The sequence below is a fragment of the Polistes fuscatus genome, unplaced genomic scaffold (assembly GCF_010416935.1).
Source record: "Polistes fuscatus isolate 324 unplaced genomic scaffold, CU_Pfus_HIC Scaffold4, whole genome shotgun sequence".
Taxonomy (NCBI): Eukaryota; Metazoa; Arthropoda; class Insecta; order Hymenoptera; family Vespidae; genus Polistes; species Polistes fuscatus.
In genome coordinates, this window is record NW_025113118.1 from 6751427 (window position 1) to 6775459 (window position 24033).

The 24033-nt window shown below is 27.4% G+C and overlaps 4 protein-coding genes across 5 annotated transcripts in view; 1 reads left to right on the forward strand and 3 right to left on the reverse strand.

The window, feature by feature from the left end:
- The window catches only part of LOC122520901 (zinc finger and BTB domain-containing protein 14-like), a 5236-nt gene extending 621 nt beyond the window's left edge, over positions 1-4615 (reverse strand). Inside the window, 2 exon segments of the mRNA XM_043641219.1 lie at positions 4343-4542; positions 4588-4615. Coding sequence (XP_043497154.1) covers positions 4343-4542; positions 4588-4615 — 228 coding nt within the window.
- A 5797-nt stretch (positions 4616-10412) lies between these two features.
- On the reverse strand, positions 10413-13776 carry LOC122521186. The gene is made up of 10 exons (XM_043641697.1): positions 13451-13776; positions 13034-13128; positions 12831-12961; positions 12604-12679; positions 12385-12525; positions 12129-12302; positions 11563-12054; positions 11207-11489; positions 10914-11133; positions 10413-10828 (listed from the first exon to the last, which is right to left on the reverse strand). The coding sequence occupies exons 1-10, from the start codon at positions 13488-13490 to the stop codon at positions 10768-10770; spliced, it is 1713 nt and encodes a 570-aa protein (XP_043497632.1). The 5' UTR covers positions 13491-13776; the 3' UTR covers positions 10413-10767.
- A 70-nt stretch (positions 13777-13846) lies between these two features.
- On the reverse strand, positions 13847-14976 carry LOC122521187 (protein PET100 homolog, mitochondrial). 2 transcript variants are annotated; one of them, XM_043641700.1, is made up of 2 exons: positions 14957-14976; positions 13847-14501 (listed from the first exon to the last, which is right to left on the reverse strand). In XM_043641700.1, the coding sequence occupies exon 2, from the start codon at positions 14488-14490 to the stop codon at positions 14242-14244; it is 249 nt and encodes an 82-aa protein (XP_043497635.1). In that variant the 5' UTR covers positions 14491-14501; positions 14957-14976; the 3' UTR covers positions 13847-14241. The 2 variants fall into 2 exon arrangements, with proteins under 2 accessions (XP_043497635.1, XP_043497634.1); XM_043641699.1 differs by lacking the exon at positions 14957-14976 and adding an exon at positions 14681-14863.
- Positions 14977-15149: 173 nt separating this feature from the next.
- Positions 15150-23444, forward strand: LOC122521188 (serine-rich adhesin for platelets-like). Its single transcript, XM_043641701.1, has 10 exons — positions 15150-15500; positions 15830-16000; positions 16103-16239; positions 16382-16535; positions 16745-16927; positions 17044-17264; positions 17384-17688; positions 17776-22769; positions 22883-22941; positions 23019-23444. The coding sequence occupies exons 1-10, from the start codon at positions 15458-15460 to the stop codon at positions 23106-23108; spliced, it is 6357 nt and encodes a 2118-aa protein (XP_043497636.1). The 5' UTR covers positions 15150-15457; the 3' UTR covers positions 23109-23444.
- The last annotated feature ends 589 nt before the right edge of the window (positions 23445-24033 follow it).

Below are 24033 nucleotides of genomic sequence, written 5' to 3' on the forward strand. Positions count from 1 at the left end.
TCACTCATTCGCTCGCACGAAAGCGGACTAAGCGTATTTAGATAGGAAATTTTTCTGAAATATCCTCTCTCTCTCTAACAAGCGTTAATATTTGATCGAATGAGAGAGAAAGAGAGAGAGAGTAAGAGGGAGGAAAGCTTAATGCAAGAAACGACGAAATATTCAAAGTTTAAATAATATTAAATAATAATTCCTTCGTATATTGCGTATTTCGCACGTAAGAATCGTCGATATATATATTTCTAATTAATTATTATGATAAATTAATTATTAGAAAAATACATATACGCACACATACACACATATATATAACTTTGTGCATAAAATATGTGCATACAAATTCTGACATGGATACAAGCATACAAATAAACGTACGTCGTAACATACCAATGTGTGTATGTAATATGTACGTGCGCGTGTGTGCGTGTGTGAATATATATATAGTATTCATAAATATTTTGTTTTATTGCACAAAACGATCGCAACAAAGGAAGCCACATTGCGTTCGTTAAACTGCCTCGTTAATGGTATTTTTTACATATTTCAATTTCTCTTGAAATTCATCCAATTCATTTAACGATCGATTCTACGATTTCAATTATTAATTAACTAACAATATAATAATAATAATAATAATAATAATATTAATATTAATAATAATAATATTAAAAGAACTACAGACTACGGTACAAATAAAATGGTAAAATATATTGCAAATCGTATTGAGAATTGAAAATGGTGTGAGAAATCTCAAGGGATCGGATGGGAGGATAAATAAAAAAAAAAAAGAACGGTGTCGTAATTTCTAATATTTAGCTTCGAATTAAATTCAACGATTAATTGTTCTAATCGGTCAATGAAAATTCGCGTCCATTTTTAACGAATTAACGACGTTCGTGCGAATTTAAGCAACGAGGAAGGAATAATATAGTAAAATAATATTTGATAATAATATTAATAATAATAATAATACATTTAATAATATTAATAATTAATAATTAACAATAGTTATAATTATAATAATAATAATAATAAACTTATAATAATGATAATTCGGACATGTTTCGAATTAACGCGTTTTCGTGCAATAAATGATAAGGTGGGTTGAGTGGGGTATAAACTCGAGGAATAAGAATAAGTAAAAAAAAAAAAAAAATGAAAAGGAGACAGTCGAGAAAAAACATGAAAATGAGAATGGAAAATGCAAAAAAAAAAAAGAAAATGGCAAAAGCAGCATCGTTCGCTCTTTTTAAAAATCCTATTGATGTCCTTCGATCACTTTCTTCTGCTCTGTAGATTTAAATTTAACAAAAAAAAAAAAAGAATACCAACCGCGAAAAGTTGCAAAAGGTGCAAAAAAATGCGAACGGCATTGAGGCACATATACATATTCTCGAATTAAAAGGAAAAAGAAAAGAGGATATTATATACGGTTGATAGATATGCAAAGGAAAAAGAAAAAAAAGAAAAAAAGAAAAAATTTTTAATGGAAAAATAACATTTGTAGGAACTCTTTATCTTCTCATTAAATGTAGACAAAACTTTTTCGAAAATTCCCAAAAAAAAAAAAAATTAAATACATAAAAAACATAGCTGTGAATGGAAAAAACAAATCTTTAATCTCCTTTTTCAAAACATTTCTTCTTCGGGTCTCTCGATGTCTTTGGTGTCTATTCTAAATGAAAAAAAAAAATAATAATAATAATGAATAATAATAATAATAATAATATATAATAATAATAATAATAAATAACTACTAAAAAAAATTAATAAATAAAAATAAAAACGAACAAACGAACGAACTAACGAATGAACAAACAAATAATAATAATAATAATAATAATAATAATATTAATGATAATGGTAATAATAACGATGATAATTAATAATGGGAAAAAAAAGGAAAAAAAGGGAAGTGAAGATAAAAATGTTAAACGTTTAACCTCTTCGTCTATTTAAACAACGGCGTCGAAAAAGCAAGCTTCGAGCTTTCATTCTAAGATGTCGTCACGCGAATATAAACAAAACTTAAACGTTATATTATAAAAATAAAATCGCAATCACATTCGAATCGATAGTTTAGACAAATTTTAAAGAAAGAAAAAACAATTGGAAACGAGTCAAAATTTTGTTTCAAATTGATCGAAAGTTTCTCAATGATTTTCAACAACATCGATTACACGTTTTCGAGAACAACCGAAAGAAATTTTTAATTGTCAAATTGCAAAATGCAAATCTGATTAAAATAAATGTTAATAAAGCTAACGAGTAGGTCGAAAAAAAAAAGTAATGGGGAAGAAAAGTAATCGATTTTTTTCAAAAAAACTTACGAACTTTGGTCCCATTTTGCACTTATTGATTTTTTTTATTATTTTATTCGTTAATAAAAATCAATTTAACGGCTATCAATCACGGAATACACCATGAAAATTTGTCTCACGGTATATAATTTTACGCTTTTTTTTTTTACGATTAGCGAGAAAGATAATGTGTACCTCGAATTAATTATAAAACCTCATAATTCCAACACCAACAACAACAACAACAACAAAAATAACCAAAAAACAAACGAAATCTACGCGTTGTCTTTCATACGACCAACAATTTGAAATGTAGACAAAAATTAGAACTAATTAAAAAAAAGAAAGTAAGGGAAAAAGAAAGAGAGAGAGAGAGAGAAATATATAGATCATCGTTTCGGGTATAAAAAAAAATCGTTTACGTCCTTCTCACGCATTCTCTTTTCCATTATATAAATAATCCTTCGATAAATTTTTGTCAATTTTTTCCTATTTAAAAAAAAAAACAAATAAAGCAAATATCGTTCTTATTCCAATTATAACGCCTACAAATATTTACAAATGTATGTATACAAGAGTCTGACCGTTTGTATGCAAATACGTCCATAATAAATTGAAAGAAAGAGAGAGAGAGAGAGAGAGAGAGAGAGAAAGAGAAAGGGAGAGAAAAAAGTAGTAAAAGTCAACGATAAAGTTGCCACGAAAATTACATAAAAGTATTTATTGGTATACAAAAAAAAAATATATATATATATACATATATATATCGAATCAAAAATCTTTGCTCAACTAATCGTAAAAAAATTCTCTCGATGTATAGAAATTTAATCGACTAAATGAAAAGGGGACGGTGGGGGGTGGGGGAAGGGAGATGGAAAAAAAAAACATAAATTAATAAGCTGGACTAAATGTTAATTAAAACGAAAGCAAAAAATGATAATAAGCTGTTAGATGATAGATAAAAAAAAAGGATCTAGGTATATATACCCATGACACGCAATAAAATAAAATAATTCAATAAATAATTTACCGACAAAACACGATGATCTATTCTTTGATCATTCTCTCTCTCTCTCTCTCTTTCTCTCTTTCTTTGTAATTAAACAAATTTTTAAAAATAAGATATACGTTAAAGAGAGATATAGAAAAAAAAAAGAAATATAAAAGGAAAGACAAACGTAAAATAAATTCGACAATTATCTAGGAATTAATTAATTCTTAGAAAAAAGGAAAGAAAGAAAGAAAGAAAAAAAGGAAAAAATGAAAATGGTCCGATTAATCTCATTCAACGAAAGTCAAACCTTGCAATCATTCATTTTTATCGCGTTACGAGGAAGAAAAAACTAAACAGCGAAGAAGAAAATAAAAAAAAAACAAGCCATTCGTGACCGTACTATCATTAATTGTTTCTGTCGTACCTATCGTTAGATATTAAACTATAACATAATGAATAAACCGTTGACGAATGAATGAATCTGATTAATTAATTAATCGAATCGAATCTAATCGAATTCGAGAATTGAACCGAGTCAAGTCGAATTTAATTAATTAATTGATCATATAATTTAATAATTAATTGATCGAATAATTCAATAAGTAATTAATTAAAATATACAATTAACGATTTACGGGGCGGGCTAGGGGGGAGGGGTGCTGGTTCACGGGGACACGCCATTGGTTGTATTACGTCCGCATAAATGCCGCGAACTGTGTCCCGAACCACGAGAAATAGGAGTTGGGGGGGGGGGAGAGAATGTTAGGGAGATGTTTAAGAGGGGTTACAGGGGGGGGGGATATGTGTTAGAGATATTTTTCAACTTGTACTAAATGTGATAAAAACTGATAAATTGACAATGAGCAATCTAATTGTAACATATAAATATTATATAATAATATATATATTATTATTATTATTATATACATACATATATATGTATGTATATATATATATATACATATATATATATATATATACACATATATATATATGTATGTCTGTCGTACAAGCCATAATTAGTTTTTACTGTAGCCAATACGTGTTAGCTTGTAAATGTAAAGAACGATAAGCGGACGATCGAAGAGGAAAAAAATGATTTAAGAAAAAAAAAATACGTTTTCCTGTAAGTAACAGTTGGGGAGGGGGGAAGTTGATGGGAGGGATTGTTATTCTACGAATAAGTAGAATATGATGAATTAGGTGGTGGGGAAGGAGGATGAGGGGAGTAACGATATCGTACGCCGTCTTAAATCTGTCCACGAATTTTTCCACTGACGTTGGGCCCGCTGCAGCAAACCGCAACCGCAGTAGTCGCCATTTACGACTTAGTTTTAAAATTATTTTAATTTATATCGAATAATTTCGATCGGAAATATGAGGAAGGAGAAATGAGGAGACAAGGGGAGAAAATCCGTGCGATGAAAGTTCCAAATTTCAACCCAAAACCACACCTTGTCTTCGTCGTTGATGATGATGATGATGATGATGATAATAATAATAATAATAATAACAATAATAATATTAATAATGATAGAAAAATGAATTAATTTAAAATAAAAAAAGTTCTAAATTAAAAAAAAGCAAGTGAAACAGTTACGAAGAGACTATGAAATCTCTCCAGAGCGAGTAATAATACTAATTATAATAATAATAATAATAATAATAATAATAACGAAAATAGTAGTAGTAGTAGTAGTAGTAGTAGTAGTAGTAGTAGTAGTAGTACGAGTCAATAATTTCAAGGTCATTGGAAAGCATTCAAAGAAACGAATGAATGAAATCCGAGTTTATGAATTATCAACGATGGGGGAGGAGGTGAGAGCAGGTTTTGTGGGTAAGCTGAGAAGTTGAAAATGTTAATGAGGATGGTGGGAGGGAGGATGAAGGAGGTGAAAAATCGCACGGATATTCTCGAGAAACGCGTTCGATATAATAAATGTATTTGTATAAGTGTGAGCCGTGTGTGTCGGTACGATACAAAAATGAACAAAAAATAAAGAAATACTACGATTTTGTATAACAATAATCAATCCGATCCCCCAATATTGTCGAGATTATAAAAATCGACCAACGACGAGGAATATGTGAACGACGTAATTCCAAATGAATTTACGAATTAAAGTAAAAATTGTGTATTAGCCATTTTAGGCCTGATTGCCAAATATTAGGATGAGAGACGAAAAAAAGAAAAATAGAAAGAAAGAAAGAAAGAGAAAGAAGAGAATCCCGACGTCAGTGGATTTATGTATTATGTACTATGTATGTATATGTATTAACAAATTACATATACATACAACATTACAGAAAATTATGCGCGCGCTTTAATGAGCGAGGGTTTAAAAAAGTATTCTGTATAAAAGCACTAATAATAATTAATTAATTAATAATAATAATAATAATAATATTAATATTAAAAATAATAATAATAATAATAATAATAATAATAATAATAATAATAATATGCTGGAACTTATATATATTATTATTATTATATATATATATATATATTGTAACCCAATTGTTGTCTACGATATAATGTTATTTTTCTAATTCATATTCAATTGTTATTGTTGAGAGAGAGAAAGAGAGAGAGAGAGAGAAAAAGAAAGAAAGAAAGAAAGAATGCGAATGCCGTGTATGTCAGAGAAAGAGAGAAATTGCGAATGCTTTCGTGACGAGAATCTCTCAATTTGAGTGAGTGTGTTAGTGAGAAGCAAAAAAAAAAAAAACGAAAAAAGTAAACGAAAATAACATCGAATTTCAATTATGTATAAAATCTTTAAATACAATAGTATTCAATTTTTACGTTGTTAAAAGAAAAATATAAAGAAAAATGAGGTAGCTTTTTCTATTTACATAACCATCGAAATATATATATAAAAAATTATTATAGAATTTTTTCTTAATTATTGGCAAAGTGGTCGATCATATTTTCTAATGAACAAATAATCCATTATTTGTCCTTTTACCAAAGGAAAAATAATAACAAAATAAGAAAGAAATTGAAAAGTAAAAAAGAAACGATTCGTAAGAAGCCACCCCCGAGAGAATGATGATGATTATTATTATTATTATTATTATTATTATTTAAAAAAAGAAAAAAAATTAGACAAACACGCGCGCGCGAAGAGACAAAGGTTTTTTTTTTTTTGGTTCTCGCGTTTTATTCGAAGGAAAAATTCGTAAATGAATATAATTATACATGTAAAATTATTCGTTGAAATATAAAGTGATATACATATAAAAAAAGATTTCGAGAACTAAGAAAAAAATAAATAAAGAGAGAGAGAGAAAGAGAGAGAGAGAAAGAAAAAGGGAAAATAAATAATAATCGCGAATAAATTGGTACCTCGGTATTTCGATAGCGTCGCGGGCGCCGTATTGTATTTTTTGTAAGGCTCGTTTTGCCAGATTGTGATAGCCAAGTTCACGACTCCGTCGAAAATAGCCGAAATAAACCAAGCTCGCGAGAATGATTAATAATTATTAAAAAAGAATTTGAAAGAAACACAAGAAACAGAAAAAAAAGACAAGCCAAACGGGTGGGTGGATGGATGGAAGAAGAAAAAAAAAGAAAAATGGGCAAGGAACTCGCTCGTGTCGAAAAATCCGATAAGAATATATAATTTTCATTTCTTTTTAAAAAATGAAAAAACAACTCGCATCTTACGTATTATATTTATATATCTAAAAACATATAAATATATAATATGTAATATTTGTTTGTTTGTTATTATTTATATTGTATCGTTTTGTTTTATTGTTTGTATTATTAATTTTATATCTTTCATTTTTGTAATTTTAATTATAAATTTTTTTTTTCCCAGGGAGAATAAGAAGACTTAATATATATATATATATATATATATATATAGAATATTTGTTTAAAAATTAAAATAACAAACGATTAATATATTTTCGCGAATTGTTGTTGATGAAACCATTATCCTTCGGCCTAAACTCTTAGCGCTTCACAATTATCCTAATTTAAATAATAATGAATGGATTCCTTCGAATCGTTTTCTCGTCGTATATATATATATAATTCAATATATAAAAGAAGAAAAGAAAAAAGAAAAAGGACAAGAAAATTTGATAGAAGTAAAATTTTCAAAAAGAAATGAAAATCCGCCAACTTCCGTGTTAAATTTTCTTTGAGATTATCTAAGGTTTGCAATGGAGTGTAATAACGTCTACTGTATGCGTGTATGTATGTACGTATGTATGTTTATGGATTGTGCATGTGCGTGTGTGCGTGTGCGTACGCACACACGCGTATTAATTGTTGAAAAAATCTGGTATCCGCGATGCCAAAGATATATATTATAAGTCATATGTAATAAAAAAAAAAAAAAAAAAAAAAAAAAAAAAGAAAAGAAAAGAAAAGAAAAAAAAAAAAAAAAGAAAGAAAGAAAGAAAAAGAAAACAGGAAAAAAAATAACTCATGGTAAGATAATTATGAATATATAAACGTCAATGATATATTATAACGATGAACTTGCTGGTGATAATCGTTATTGCTATCTCGTAACGTTTAATGTATATCAGTGTCTCGTGCAAAGTAATAAAAGTAAAAAAAAAAAGGAAACAAAAAAATAATGTGAGCGCAGCAGAGCTCCTCGGTGTTGTGGGTATACATACTCGTTCCTAGCAACTCGTATGACAATTACTATTCGATAACTACTCGTAAACATTGCATTGAATCTAACTCTTATTCTACGTACTTTAAAAAGATAAATAAATACACATTCTGTCCAATCTCATATATATATATATATATATATATATATATGTATGTATGTATGTATGTATGTATATATATATATATATACATACGCGAATTATCCTCTATCTCTCTGTTATTTTATTATTATATACGCCTTCGAATCATTGATCCAATCCCATGTGCAAAAAATTCTTATGATAAGAAAAAAAAAAATTAAAAAAAGAAAATAAAATAAAATCAATCCAATTTAATCTCATAGTCTTTTATAAAAAACCATAGCCAGAAAACTAGAGAACTACTTCATTGATTGCAATTTTAATATACGTTCAGGTAAGGTGCAATGATTCTTTATCATTTTTACCCGTGTATGATTTATCACATATTGTTTTTTCTTTTTCGTTTTATAGATTTCTAAACGTTTTATTTTATATATTCTCAGAATAGCTTCGTACAAATTTTTCAAAGTATACATCACTTAAATTTCTTATATTTATAGAAGTAGTTTAGATAGTTTAAAATTTAACGATTTCGTGTAGAATTACTTATTTATTATTATATATGTATATATTTGAATATTCGCATATTCTCAAGTATTTTATATATTTGAAAGTATGTAATATAGTACGTGTCATGGTACGACGGAGTATTTTGAATAAAAACTGACTATACGAACTTTCTTTTACTGTGCAAGAAAAAGAAAACAAATGCCGGTAATATTCGAATTACGCAGAGTATTTTCCCATTTTCTCTTTCATTTCAGATTAGTGAATTATTTCAAAAGTTCGAGTAAAAATATTACTCTACTCTAACGTTATATTAAATTTAAGGTAATAATGATTCTTAATTAGTCTCTTTCTTCTTAATTAATTAACAGTAGCTGTTTCTATTGCTGCTACTACTGGGTTTAATATAAGTTACTCTTATAAAGACGTACGTGTGTATGTATAAGCATGCTTTTATATTACCTGCAACTTTTAAACGCTTCGCATGTGTTTAAAATATTCATTATGTTCTATAAAGGTTTTTTCTTTTCTTTTTCTTTTTTATTATTATATGTTTAACGATCGCATCGTGCATTAATGACAAAATTGGAACAATAGCGAAAAAATAATCCGCATCAATCTTATTTCTCTTAAGATATTATACTTTTAATTATAACAGTCCAGCTAAACACTTTTGGCTCTATATTGCATTATAAAATAGTTTTAATCTTGATATAGTCGACGTAACTAATATATATATAGCATGTGTATATTTGTGACTAGCTCAAAAATGTATAATGATCTGGACAGTCGTTTAAATATGTATATTGCGATTTCTTATTAATAGATCTAATAAAAAAGTGATTCATCAATTTAATAGACGTGTAAATAATCAAAGTATATCAATTTGTATATATCAAATTATTTGATTATAATGAACATTGTGTGTTAGGCAACATTGTTCCTTACTACTACATAGAAAGTGGACTATAATTGGAAGTATTTAAGTTTTAAATACGTTATTCGGACTAACACTTATCTTCTAAGTTAATATAATCGTTTTTTTATTTTTAATAGTTTTTCTATAAAAATGTGTTACGCTTATTAGAGATTCTTATTATTATTAGTATTATTTTTATTTTTTATTTTTTATTTTTTTATTTTTTATTATTTTTTTATCTTTTCAATAATTCGGAATGCTATATAAAATACTATGAAATTAAACAAAAGAATGATTTATACAATTAAAAGCATTGTGAGCTTTATATATATCAAATGTATAAAAGTTCTTTTATATCAAAGCACTAATTTATTTTATTTTCTTGATAACTCGTTGATAACTTGTGCACAAAATTCTACACAGCGTACATCATTCATGCTATACTTTGTTACTTTCAGATAAAAGTAAAGCTTTATTTATATTATTTTTCTAAATTCCTACGATAGAGTTATTTGTTTTATATCGACGCTTATGTGGAGAGAAGTGTGAGAAGTGTCGACAAAAGGAGCACGAACACAAATATATTATTGCAAGAGATTGATATGAGTTAGATATCTGCATAGATGGGAAACATATTTTAAAAGCCATTGAATATTCTTCCGTAAATAGCAATCCTCATTATTTTCTTCACGCATAATTTGTGTTTACTTCGATAAACTTCATTAAATCTTTGAGATTCATAGCATGATTAATTAATTGATCAATATATCGCACACTAGATTTTAATTACATATATATATATATATTTATATTTATATGTACCTGCTATTATCTGTTATTTATATGTATCTAACTATCTGCTTATTTTTCAAATAAACCACGAGACCACAAAATTACAGTAATAATGTAATGCATTTCTACCACTATAGTAAATAACGTTAATAAATGGTTACAAAAAAGACAAATATTAATTGTTTATAAACTTGTCTTATATAATAACAATGTGCATGTAGACGCGCGCACGCGCTTGCGTATACATACATGGACAACTATAAATGCTTAGTTGACAATCTAGTTGATATCAAATAGCATATGCAGTACATATTACTGATTCATTAATTGAGATTTGGCTCCGTAATTTAATTGCACCAGATTAACTAATTGGCAGTATATATATATATGCCAATTGTAAATAAATGCAACGAACATCTACGATCAAAATAATATAAAAAAAAAGAAAAAAATGTTTTCTCTCGATAAAAATTTGTATAGAAAAATAATGTTCCGCTTATCGTGTGTGTCCGTTGATTTTAATCACCTAACTACAATCGGACCTTCAATTCTTCCATTCTTTGTTTTATTCTTTTTCGCATCTCTTTGTATCTGAAATAAATACAAATTTTTCTTTAATTTATTATATAATTTATCGATATAAATTTAATACCAAAATTCATTAGGAGTTACTAACTTTTCTTTTAAAAGTACAATTTGTCTTTCTTCCTCATAATGATAACGTTGTAATATACCATGACATTCTGCTAACGAAAGATTAAGGAACTGTGCAACGTCTGAACTAATTTCAGGCGTTGAAAGTTTATCGACCAAAAATAGTCGTGCTACATTTTCGTGTGGTCCCAATAATACTCTTACTTCCAATGGATACTCGTCATCTCTCAACCTTCTTTGCTCTGTATGTATATTTAATAATTCAAGTAGATAAAGAAAATATAAAAGGATTTATATATATATATATAAACTTACCGCCATTATCGCGCACTACGAACAATGCAAAGTTATCTGACTTAGCATCGACTTTATATTTATCGAGCATAAGATTAATAACTTCTTGAGTGTTTACCAAACTCGTAACCCAAACCGACATTTGAGAACCATGAGGTGGTGTAAAGAAACTAGTTTCGCGATTATAAAAATGTCCATTTATAGAACAACGACGTCTTAATCGACTACGAGATTGACGTCTACCACCTGGTCTACGTCTAATTGCAGTGGATCCTTGTTTACGTCTTAGAACAACGCCATCCAACTGAGAAATAATAAATTTATACAAAATGTTTACAAGTAAGTGAATGAACAAACAAAATTTTTCAAATTAGTACCTCTAAACCACTGTCAGTTGACATTGTCATGTTATCGTCTTCTCTAAATTGTAAAGAGTTAACAGAATCTGTATCACTGTCTGTACGATGTCGTTGAAGACAATCTGGTCCAGACATTGAACGATTTAAGCCTTTCTCTATCCAGCTATCGTCAGTACTAATAGACCTATTACCAGTAGCATTCTTCTCCAAATTATCAAAATATTCTACCCTACGAAGCGTACCATTCCGACTTGGTGTTCCATGATAAATAGGAGTATCGGTGCTGGAAGAACTACCAATGCTATGCGTCGGTGTACTATTTATACTACTATCGTTACCCCTATTAACATGATGGTTAGGACTACTCATTTCAGAATTATCACGAGAATCTGTTTTATCCAAACTTGATTCGGAAGAATGAACTGGTGTTTCAGTATTAGAACTTATAGATGGAAGATTTTCAGGCATTGTTGAATACAATTTATTACTATCATCTACCTTACGTTCGACCTAAAATAATTATTATATTAAACAAGCCTATAATTTATATAATATATAAATACAATTAAATATTTTGTTCAAACCTGAAGTAATTCGTCCAGCTCATCCCATTCCATAGTCTTAACATTTAAATTCATAGGCAAAGTCAAACTTTTTAAGTGATCAGGAGATTGTGAAACCGACTTTGTATTACTTTCTGTATCGTATTCCGACGTACTCTTCAATGAGACATCAGTTTCATCTTCGTTCTCCAAATCCTACTTACATTAATTATTAGAATACAATTTGGAATATAATCAAAATTATATATCATACCCCAAACTGATATTGCTAACAAACCTCGTTAACACTATGTCTACAAGAATTTCTGTTACGCACAGTAACAACAGTACGCTGATCATCGTCTTCTTTAAGATGAATAACGCCTCTGACTCCCCAATATATTCTCAAGGCACCCTCGAATACCAATCTTCCATTGACCTATTTTTAAACAAATTAATAAATATATACTAACGGACATAAAATTTATTGTATTTTCAAATAATTTGACAAACTTACTTCGCGACTTTTGAGTCCTTTACTTTTACCTTCGTAATACTGATTAAAATATTTCAACTTTGATTCGAAATGCGATCTACACATCAACACATTTATTTATATATATGTATATATATATATATATACATTTAATTTTATTAACATTTTTTACGCTTATAGAATAACTGTAAAACAAAAAAAAACAAAAAAAGAAGAAATAAAAAAGTATCTAATAAATAAATAATTACCTCGGTAAAGATGGACGAACTTCTTTCTTTCCAAAACTTGTATGCGATTCAACTCTTGTACCATGACCAAATAATTGAGGCCCGAAAAGAGCACCATAACATGGAACATGGCAGTATGGTACTCCTTTGTGCTAAAATATCACAAATATCAATGTAGATTATTCATATCAGATAGTTCATTAACTTTTAACTTAATCTTTTACCTCAGCGTGTTGCCCAGGATTCAAACGCTTTCCACATTCTTCACATCTTAAACACTCAGGATGCCAATCGTATCCTAAAGATTGCTTACGTTCCGCTGTATGTAATGAAGTCAGTGAATAAAAGTTTGGATAAGAATATTTCTTTTACAAATTTTTCTACACATATACACATTTATACACATTTTTTTAATAATAAATGAACATAATGATGATTAAATTACAGACAGTAAGATGTATAATAAGACATTGTCAATTTTTTTTAATTGTAGAATAAGTTAATATTATGCATTGTATGTTTTTTAATTTTAAATGACCTACTTCGTAAAAATTTATATTTAAATAATGTTGATAAACAGATATAGCGGCAATTATCAAATTCAGATTAGTGAATAAGAAAGATAAAATAAAAGATCTTACCAAAATAAACAGGTTTACCGCATTTATGGCACTTCCACATGACGACTAATTAACATTTATTACTGAGAATAAGTAAGGAGATTATAATATCAACGTTAAATCATTTTGTTTATATTATTACTGTTCCATTGTATTGAATATGACATTTTAATTAATTGAGTCTATCACTAATAAGGTAATCTACAGAGAAATAATGAATGACAATTTCCAATTGCGTTCCTAAACTTACTAGAACTTTTCTCCTAGAAACTTTCCGAACTTTCATAGAACTATATCATCTAGTAATTTTATTTTCTGAACAAGACAAAATAGCGTTCGATATATTTAATACAAAAAAGAACAATTTAAAAATATATATAATAATTAAAGTTAACAATATTATTTCTAATACAAATATCAATAGTCATAGGGATTTTATTTGGTGAATAAATTTTACTAGTGAACGAATATCTTTGCTGACGGTTCTTAAACCTGATTGGTTACATGTACTACACATCTAATATTTAATTGAAATATCACAAATATCATAACAGTTTGATGAAAAAATGAACTTTTATATGAATAATAATAAAAATCTCCCTTATTTAAAAACAAATGTCACATTAATTATACAACTAAAATGGATGCATTGATTTATTATCGAAGTTTGAAACAATATTTGTGATCATTTTTAATAGAGATATTTAATAAATCATCATCCATCACAAAGTATATACGCATAATATACACAGTTCACAATAATAAAAAAGAACGAAAAATATATATCTACATAATGCATAGTATTTCTAAATTCATAAATTATTCTTTTTAATAGTTTCTTCCATAAGTTTCAATTGCTCTTCTTCTATCTTTCGATTATGTTTTCTTATACTTTCTTCTATTAGTCTGCGTTGTTCTTTATTCTCTTTAGGATAAAATTCTTCCCTTACCTTATTAACCCATAGTTCATAATTTTCTGGTTGATTAAAATAATGAAACATTGCTACGGGAAAGGCCATATATAATGTCATTTTAAAAATTTCTAGTTGCCAACTACCCATATTTAATTATTCTGTAAAATAAACAATTTTTAAATATAAACAAGCAATCCATCAATAAACATAAAACGATCAATATTAATAACAATTGAAAAATAAAACGTATAATATTCTGCTAGTGTACCAAAACAATATATACATGTATATGTATGTGTATGTAACAAAATTATATAAAATTATTTTAATTACGTACTGTGACAATATTAATTACAAATAATAAATTTATATAATTTACAGAGTAATATTACTTTAACGATGTATTTCAACAAAGAACAATAATAACAGAAACTTTGAATACATAAATGAAACTTCCAAACGAGGTTAGAAATTTTTCTTGGACATTGAAAAGCTCTGTCGCTAACTTCAATTCAATTGAACATTTCAAACAGTGGTTCTTCAACGATTTCGATATGTTATAATATCGATAAAGAACTTACGCGATGTTTATTTATTATACACACAAACATACCTATGTATTTATCGTTTTTGTTTTCAACAATGATCGATTATTAGCAACTAAAAATGTAAAATAATGTTCTAAACGATTAATCGATCGTAGTTTGTATTTAATCGAACGTTATTTAAATAAGATTCGTAGATAACATTTATCGATTTTTATTTGTATTTGTTTATTAATAAAAATGTAAAGCTCTGTGCTTTGATCCAATTTAAATCAAATAAAACCTTCGTTAAACAGATATTATTTTAATGTGAATTTTGTTAAATTAATAGACGCTCATTTGTTGAACTCACAGTTTATGGTTATGAAAAAAAAACTAGAAAAAAAATAAAGAAGAAGAAAACCGTTTTACCTCTCTTCTCCAAAAAAAAAATACAAAAGACGCCGTGGATGCAAACGATGCAAACGATGCGATTTGTTGTTCAAGTGAATTCAAAGTTGTTTCTTCAAGATATGTTTTAATTATTTAATTGTGCTCGTTTAATTAATAAACATTGTATATTTATTATCATGGAAGCTTTGTTGCCTTCGGAAATAGCTCGATTAGTGTTTGGTAAATAATACTTGTGCATCATTATAATTTACATTCTTGTTAACCTTACTGTTAACCTTTTTGTTTATTAAAAATAAATATAATTAATACTGTTAACAGTATCGTTGCTAATATTATTGTTTCTTTTGTTTATTTTTGTTAAAATAAAATGCATATTGTTTAATCAAAGATAAAGACAAATGATGATAAACATTAATAGAAGTGTAATATTTGGTAATAATTTATACGTGAAGATTATTTTTATTTCTTTTTGCTTTTTTAATTATTCAATATAAGAAATATATAACATTAAAGTTGATTTATATATTTATTATTTCTTGTCTTATCAGGATATTTAGAAGATCATGATTGCAATGAGGCTGCAAGAGTATTCTTAGAAACATCTCCACATCTTCAAGAATGTCGTAATGTATTATCAAAAGGAAGGCGTTTTAATACTCGTATCAATGGATTATCATTAGTAGATATTTTCGAAAAATATTCAGCAATGAGCATTATGAGTAAGTTGAAATAATTATTTATATTTATACGTGTGAATTAGATACCCTAAGAATTTAATTTATCAACAGTTTCATTTGCATTTAATATGATTATATTTTTAGTACAGGAACGTTTAAACAAAATCACAGATAGCGAACATGTGAAGCAATGCGGCAATCTGTTGGAACAATTAAAATTTTTAGTAGAAGAAACACAAGCGGGAAAACGCTTTGTTGTAAATATCAATGTGCCTACGCAGGTAAAACAATCTATTTTATCTAAAGTAATATATTTCTTTAAAAAGAAACAAATAATACATTGAACTAATAATTATTATACTTTAAAACTTTAATGTATATATAAAAGAGAAAATAAAAAAATTAAATTTCATTAAATTCTAGCCGAACCAGCAAACATTAGGTGGATCTCCAATAATATCAGGTAGTAGAAAAAAAAAACATCATAACGACAAAGAGCGACAAAAAGTTAACACTAATAAATACTCTAATTCGCCAAGTCTAATAGGCCTAGAATCAGACTTGCCATTCAATTATGGTAATTTTATACTACGAATATATCTATTAGCACAATTATCAGGATATTTTAATTGCATATTTAGTAATAAATATTTCATTTATAACAATATAATGATATAGCAATGGTAAATCTAAGAAATGAATATATATTTATTAGCACAATTATTTAAATTTTTTAATTGCATATTTGACAATAAATATTTATTTTGTTTAATAATATGACAATAGCGATGGGTTGCGAAGCAACAGCTCTTGAAAGTTTACCTGGACATATGGAAAAATGTAACGATGTACAAAATGACATTAATAGTGCGACAAGACAATTAAATCAATGTAGTTCTAGGAAAAGTAGTTTTGCGGAAAGCTATCATACGACGGATAGTAGAGATAAAGTTGCAACAGTGGATACAGGTAAATATATCATTATAAAAGTTTATTTATTTATTAACGATGTTCTTTCAAAATAATGTATATATATATATATATGTATATGTATATGTATATATATATATAAATATATATTTTAGGCGATAATATTGATATTCAAAATTTTAATTCAAACGTGATTAATGACGATAAATGTAGAAAAAATGACGACGCAAAAAATACTGATCTAAGTGAAAAATGTACTACGGGAACAAATACGGAAGAATTGTTATCTTTCTCTAATACGGAAGTTCAAACTACTCCTTGCGAATTATTTGATTATGAATCGGAAATTAACGACGAGCCTGTTCAAAATCTTAGTGTAAGTATATTTCTTTTACATTCTATTAAATTTGTATATTTGGAAAATAATTCTTCTTTGATTTTCTCTCTCTCTTTTTCTCTCTATCATTCTCTTTCTCTCTCTTTCTCTCTCTCCAGTTGTTGACAAAGGAATTATTAAACCGAACAGAATTACAAGAACGTATAGCTGAAAATATAAATAAAGCAATTCTTCCAACTGATGTATCCATGAGGGATGTTAAAGATATTTTTAATGAATCTATTGGCTGTGAATTGAATACCTCGGTTGTAACTGAATTAAATAATGCTATTAAATCAATAGTGGAGGCAACAGAATCTGATCCAGTATTTGAACAATTTCTGGACGAAATTATTGGAAAAAGCATAGAAACAGATACAAGTCCTGACGAGGACATCGACGTTAAATCGATTCCTACCGAAAGGTAAGTAAATATTCTAATATTTTCTTCTTCTATATGCAAGTATATTTTATATTGTAAATTATTATATAATATGATTTCAATTAACAGAACAGAAGAAAAACGATTGGAAATTGATAATGTTATTATTTTACCGGAACGCACAGTTGTCGGAGTTAAATCGTCTAACAAAATAAGTTCAACGGAAATACCTTTAAAACAAAGACTCCGTAGTTCTTCTAGACAGCAAACAGCTAGAATGGAAGATGAGATTTATAAACAAAAGGAACAAAATGTTCTAGAAGATCAGAATGCTGCTGCTATTTTAAGTATCATAAATGCTAACATAACAAACATTAAACCAGAAATTGATAAAACGACTAATATTACAAATGATAACAAAGAGTCCTCTGGAACAGAAAAAAAATCTCAAATATCTATACCTAGTACAAGTAATACTACCGACTTGTCCGAAAAATATTCTGCACCAATAGAAAATCAAAAAGTTGATAATATTACTGCGAGTAAAGAAACGGAACCTAAAACGAAGAGATCGGTGGTCAAGCGACCACGACCTTCAAGAGTAAAACGAGAAGCTGAAATTAATACTAACAATTTAATTTCGGAACAAGATATTACGACTATGCCGACACTGGTATTATGTTCGAAAGAAGAAATACCTGATATTAAAGCTCTAAATCAAGCTTACTCGACTGAAAATGTTAATCCTGTTGAATCTAATTCGCATTTTATTCCAATCTTGCCTAAAAATTCTAACAAAACTAAAGAGTCGGTAGAGACATTATATGTTAGAACTGTTAATGTACCGCAGAAATATGTATTGCCAGCGACAATGCCAAAAATACAAGAAAATATGATTAACTATTCAAATAGTAAGGTACAATTACCGGCAGTAGAAAAAGCAAATACTATACAAAACATTGATAAATCTGTACAACAAAATACATGTAATCGTATTTTACTAGATCCAATGGAAACAAACAAATTAGTGAGTATGGAATCGATAACACTTTATAGTACAGAAAATAGTATAAAAACGTCTTTAAATAATACAGCAATGCCTATAATTAACTTAGAAGAAAACATGACTTTGTCAGGAATAGAACTATCTCCTTTTTTGAAGTTTAATTCTAACAAATCTAATCAAAGTCACAATTTGTCAGATATCGATCAGATATTGCTTATGGAAAATTTTAAAACGATAACGCAATCTATGACAAACGAAAGTAGTGAACAGAATATAATGACATCTAAAAAAACGGAAAATGATATTATTACTAAGCAGACACCAAGGTCCTTATTAAAGCATAGAACAAAATCTCATAGACTTAGTTTATCTACTCCTCGAAGGAGAAGTCATATAAGAGCACTTGATTTTAATACTCCGACTAAGTTAATACATTCTGCTTCTAAATCTCAAGATAATGATAACACCAAATGTACTCCAAAATTATTAAGATCCATGAAATCAGTTCGTAGAACTTCTCTCTTTAAATCCCCACCATTAACTAATTCTTCTGTAACGGTACCAACGTTTCAAAATGCATTAAGTGCTGTAAAATCTATTGAAATACCTATAGCAACTAGAAGTCCTGCTCCAAAACTTATGGGAGGTTGGGAAAAATATAATGGCGTAGGAGTAATCATTGATGATCTATCCCCATCTAAAAGCAATGATACAACTTCTCCTACACCGATAAATAATTTGAAAGAAGATAATGTTGTAACTAAGTGTTGGGATGCAGATTTACGTCGGGGTTTACAAACGAATGATGAAAAATTAACTGAATCACCAATAAGTAAGAAAAAGAAGAATAAAGCTATTAAAAATAAAAATAATATCGAATGTAAAACTTCTAAAATTTCTAAATCTGCTATTGATGTAAAAAAACAATATGTCAAAAAAAAAGAAGAATCAATGGCAAGCATGGAAGATGCTAAAAAAAAAAAATCAGATCTAACTTTAGAAACAAACAATAAAAATGTATCACTTTCTCAAAATAATGCTTTTTCAAATTTATTGAATAGTACAAACAAAGAAACAACAAGTGTGGTAGGTAATACTTGTATTTTAGAAAAGGCAAAGATAAGCTCGGATACATGCGCATCTAAATCCACTTGTCCTGTACTTCCTGTAATAGAAAACAAAACTATAAGAAATACGAACAATAAAGAAACGACTGAGAAAAAGGTAGTAAAAAAATATGTACAATTAAAAACATTAACAACAAATTTAAAAAAGTCGCGAAAAGAAACAAATGTTACCAATAATATATCGCCTACCGCAGAAACTGAACCTTTGAAAGTTACAGTGGAATGTGCTAGAAAAATTTTACCAATAACTGATATAATAGATTTGGAAACCCCAAGAAAATTTGAAAATTCTTCTGGAATACCATCAACGCCTCGTTTACTTAGTCCTAATAGCAATCTTATTCCATCATTTCCTAAAATTCACGATGATTCGTCTAAAATTCGTAGCTTAATAAAGACACCAGAGTTTCCACCCACTCCTCGTATCACATTGACTCCAAAACATTGTGAAGAAAATACTCACGATGTTATCAAAAAAGGAATATACAATGGGTGTGTATCATCTTATTACAAACCAAATACAGAACAAGTAAATTCTTGTGATTCTGGAAAAATGATTAAAGTTGATATGAAATTTGATAGCAGTGGAACGACGAAACATTTAGCTACACCAGTTTCTAATCCCAAGTTGTGCTCTGCTCAATGCACAATAAATACAGACAGTGGTTACAGTAATACGTCTATTTCAACCAAACTTGAAATAACACAATTTGAAGTAATCAAAGAAAATTTGCCAAAGAATGAAGCTGTCAAAGAACTTAAAATATCTTCTAACACTAAAGATACTGTTTTAAATCCAACTTCTGTGCACAATGATGGAAATATTAATGATGTTACGCGAAACGATAAAAAATCTTCTAATATTCGTGAAGATTCAACTGATCATAGTGATTCATCTTCGTCTTCTTCTTCTTCATCGTCATCTTCATCTTCTTCTTCTTCCTCTTCTTCTTCTACTAATACTAATACTAATACTACTTATGATGCTTCTAAACCACTGTCGTGTAACAAAAAGTATAAAAAATCTCCTAACGTAATATACACAGATACGAGTAACGATTCTATATCAAAAATAAATCCATCTACTAACAATTCTATGCAAAATATACCTATAAACTTGAAGAATGATTTGACCAAAGATAAAGTGATATTAAGTGTATCAAATATGTCAACTAATTTTATTGAAAATGAGAAAGAATCCATGAATAATATTAGAATCCAATCCGAATCTTCTCCAGCTAAGCTAATGTCGATAAATAAAAGCGAAGAGAAATATGAATCTATTTCAAAAGAAACTCCTGCTAAGGATGAAAATTTGTTAGCGGAAGAAGATATATCTGTCACGCCTAGCAGTACCAAAATTGGCATAAACAATATAACAAATTTATCATCAAAAATTGCATTTATTACCTCAGAAAATGAAAAATTAGTAAAAGCAAATTCTTCGAAATCAGAAGCCTCGAATACGAATAAAATCAGACAACAAACACAAATAATCGATGTACAAAATGTATCGTTTGAAAAGTCAAAATTTGTACCATTAACAGAATCTTCCAATTTTGAAATCACTAAACAATATATATTAAATACAGATGAACGCGCAAGACAATTGGAACAAAAACGTCAACGTATGATAATAAAGCTTAAGCAAATTCCTAAATCTAATACAATTTATGCGAAAAATAGATCTAAAAAAAATATATTCTCAGTAAAGAAAAAAATTCATTGTGTAAATAAAAATAACACAAAGAGTAGAATAAATACGAATGGAAAACAATGTGAAAAGAATTTGGATAAGAATACCACTAATAGAGAAAATACTGATAATCAAGTTTCCGGAAGTAATAACGTTACTAATATTCAAGATATAAAAAAAGAAGAAAATGACAAAAAATTGTGTACTACATTAAATAAATGTAATAAGGATATTCAAAATGATACAAAAAATGTTTTAATGGAAGCAAATTCTACAGTTAATACGTTAATCTCAACGCAAGGAAAAATAGATGAGCCAAAAAGTAATTTAGGAGAATATAGTGCTACTTGTAATACATCTCAAAATGATGTTGTTGAAAGCGATCGGATTAATGATAAAAAAATAAGTGAACAAGAATCTTCGAAAGAATATCTATCTAATATTAACAAAAATAAAAAAACTGTACAAGATACTGATGTAAAAAATAAATGTAATAGGAAAGATAATGAAATAATTTTAAAAAAGCATGATGGAAAGGTAAAAGATATATTAAAGAGTAAAATTAATCAAGTAAAACGAGATTTGTTTAGCGACGAAGAAAATGAACAAAAATGTAAAATATCGGAAGTTAGAAAATTCTCAAAAGATTCAGAAGTTCAAAAGAAAGATAACAAACAGATTTCGAATGATAACGAAGAGAAGAAAACTGTAAAAACTATTCAATCGCAAGATCCAAAGGAGGAATTACCTTGTGTTCTTGAATGTTTACAATTAGTACCAGCAAGCAAAACTGATAATAGTAAAGAAAAAAGTGACAACAATCAATTAGAGGAAGAAATTAATTTAAATACAAGTGGACCTGGTTCTGTAGTATATCACTTTATTTATGACGACAGTATATCAACTAAAAAAAGAAGAAGAAGATATGGTAGCAGCGAATTAAAGCAACATGTAAAAGTTCAACTGAGCAATGATAATTACAAAGAAATAGTCACACAAACTTTGACAGCTACTGATTATCAAGAAATATACAATATGAATCCAATATCTAGGAAAAAATTTATCAACAAAAAAATCCCTGTTAAAAATATTGAACCGAGTAACATTCATTTAAAAAACGGTAATTTTATCTTAAAGAATGATTCCACGAAACCATTGGCCACGTCTTCGCCTGTAGACAAGCCTTTAGTATCGAAATTCAAGAAAACAACAGATAAAATTAAATCTGTAAATGATAAAGATAATTTATCAGTAAAAGTAAAAGTACAATCTGAAAAAGATAAAATGAATAAAGGTAATAAAATATTTTTACATTCTTTATAAATAAAATTTAATACTATTGTAGTATGAATTTTTCTTTTCTTTTTTTTTTCTTTTTATGAATTAAGTAATAAAATGTGATTTCAGACAATTTAATCACAAAAAATCATAAAAGGAAAATATCCGAATCTAGCGATGATTCACAGGTTAGTAACAGCTATTAATTATTTTGTATATCTAATTATATCGAAATTATCTACAAAAAGTAATTGTTTGCTTATAGATTAAGAAGAAACGTTTATATGATCCACGAATATTACTAAATAATATGGATATAGATGAATTTTTGACATCTGTTCATGGACCTACATGAATATTAAATATGCTCTCTTGTTATATATTCAACGATATTTTTAATATGAAAGTGTATATATATATATATATATATATATATATATATATATATATATTGAATATATTCGATCAATGGTCTCGCCTCATTGAAGAAATTATTTCTTATTTAATCGTTAAAGTTAAAGAACAATGGATACGATTAGTACCTGAATAGGTGACTTCTTTGGAACATTATGTGCTATTGATTCCAGAGAGAATTGTCAGAGGTGTGGAAAAGTATTGTTAAAGTTGCTCAAACTGATACAAATATATATATATATATATATATTATATATTTGTATATATATATATATTTGTTTAATATATATATATTAACAAATATAATATATATTTGTTTAATTCAATATATTCAATATATATCATTTATATTTTTTCTAGTTCATATCATATAAGTATTGTTATTAACTTATGTAAAATATTATTCGCTGTTAATTATTTCATTATCCCTTTGACTAAAGTGTATATATCGATAAATTATCGGAATTATCTAATTATATTATTACATATATCGATAAAAAGCTATTAACTTTACTTGTTAATAATACAGAGATATTAGTTTCTAAGTAATTTTACTTATAATATGACATTATTTGTATTATAAATTTTTAAAGAATTAAATATTTAAAAAATTACATATAAAGAATGTACACACGCACTTGCGCGCGCTTATTATATAATATATGTTAATACATTATAATGCATTGCTAATATAATAATTAATTAATTATTTTTTCTACAAAAATTGATGTAATAAATAAAATTTAATGTGTAATATAGCAACGAAATAGAATTAGTAATTGTTTTGTGATTGATAAGTTTTTATATTTTTTTCTTTTTAAATTTTTAAAGTTTTTTTTATAGATGCTAAATTAAGTCTGTAGTGA

Coding starts and splice junctions, on each gene's coding strand:
- LOC122521187 (XM_043641700.1), bottom strand. CDS start 14,490: ATGGGTAGTTGGCAACTAGAAATTTTTAAAATGACATTATATATGGCC.
- LOC122521186 (XM_043641697.1), bottom strand. CDS start 13,490: ATGTGGAAGTGCCATAAATGCGGTAAACCTGTTTATTTTG. Junction 12,526..12,603: donor AAGGACTCAAAAGTCGCGAA/GTAAGTTTGTCA, acceptor GTTTAAAAATAG/GTCAATGGAAGATTGGTATT. Junction 11,490..11,562: donor CAACTGACAGTGGTTTAGAG/GTACTAATTTGA, acceptor ATTATTTCTCAG/TTGGATGGCGTTGTTCTAAG.
- LOC122521188 (XM_043641701.1), top strand. CDS start 15,458: ATGGAAGCTTTGTTGCCTTCGGAAATAGCTCGATTAGTGTTTG. Junction 15,501..15,829: donor AATAGCTCGATTAGTGTTTG/GTAAATAATACT, acceptor TTGTCTTATCAG/GATATTTAGAAGATCATGAT. Junction 17,265..17,383: donor AGCCTGTTCAAAATCTTAGT/GTAAGTATATTT, acceptor CTCTCTCTCCAG/TTGTTGACAAAGGAATTATT.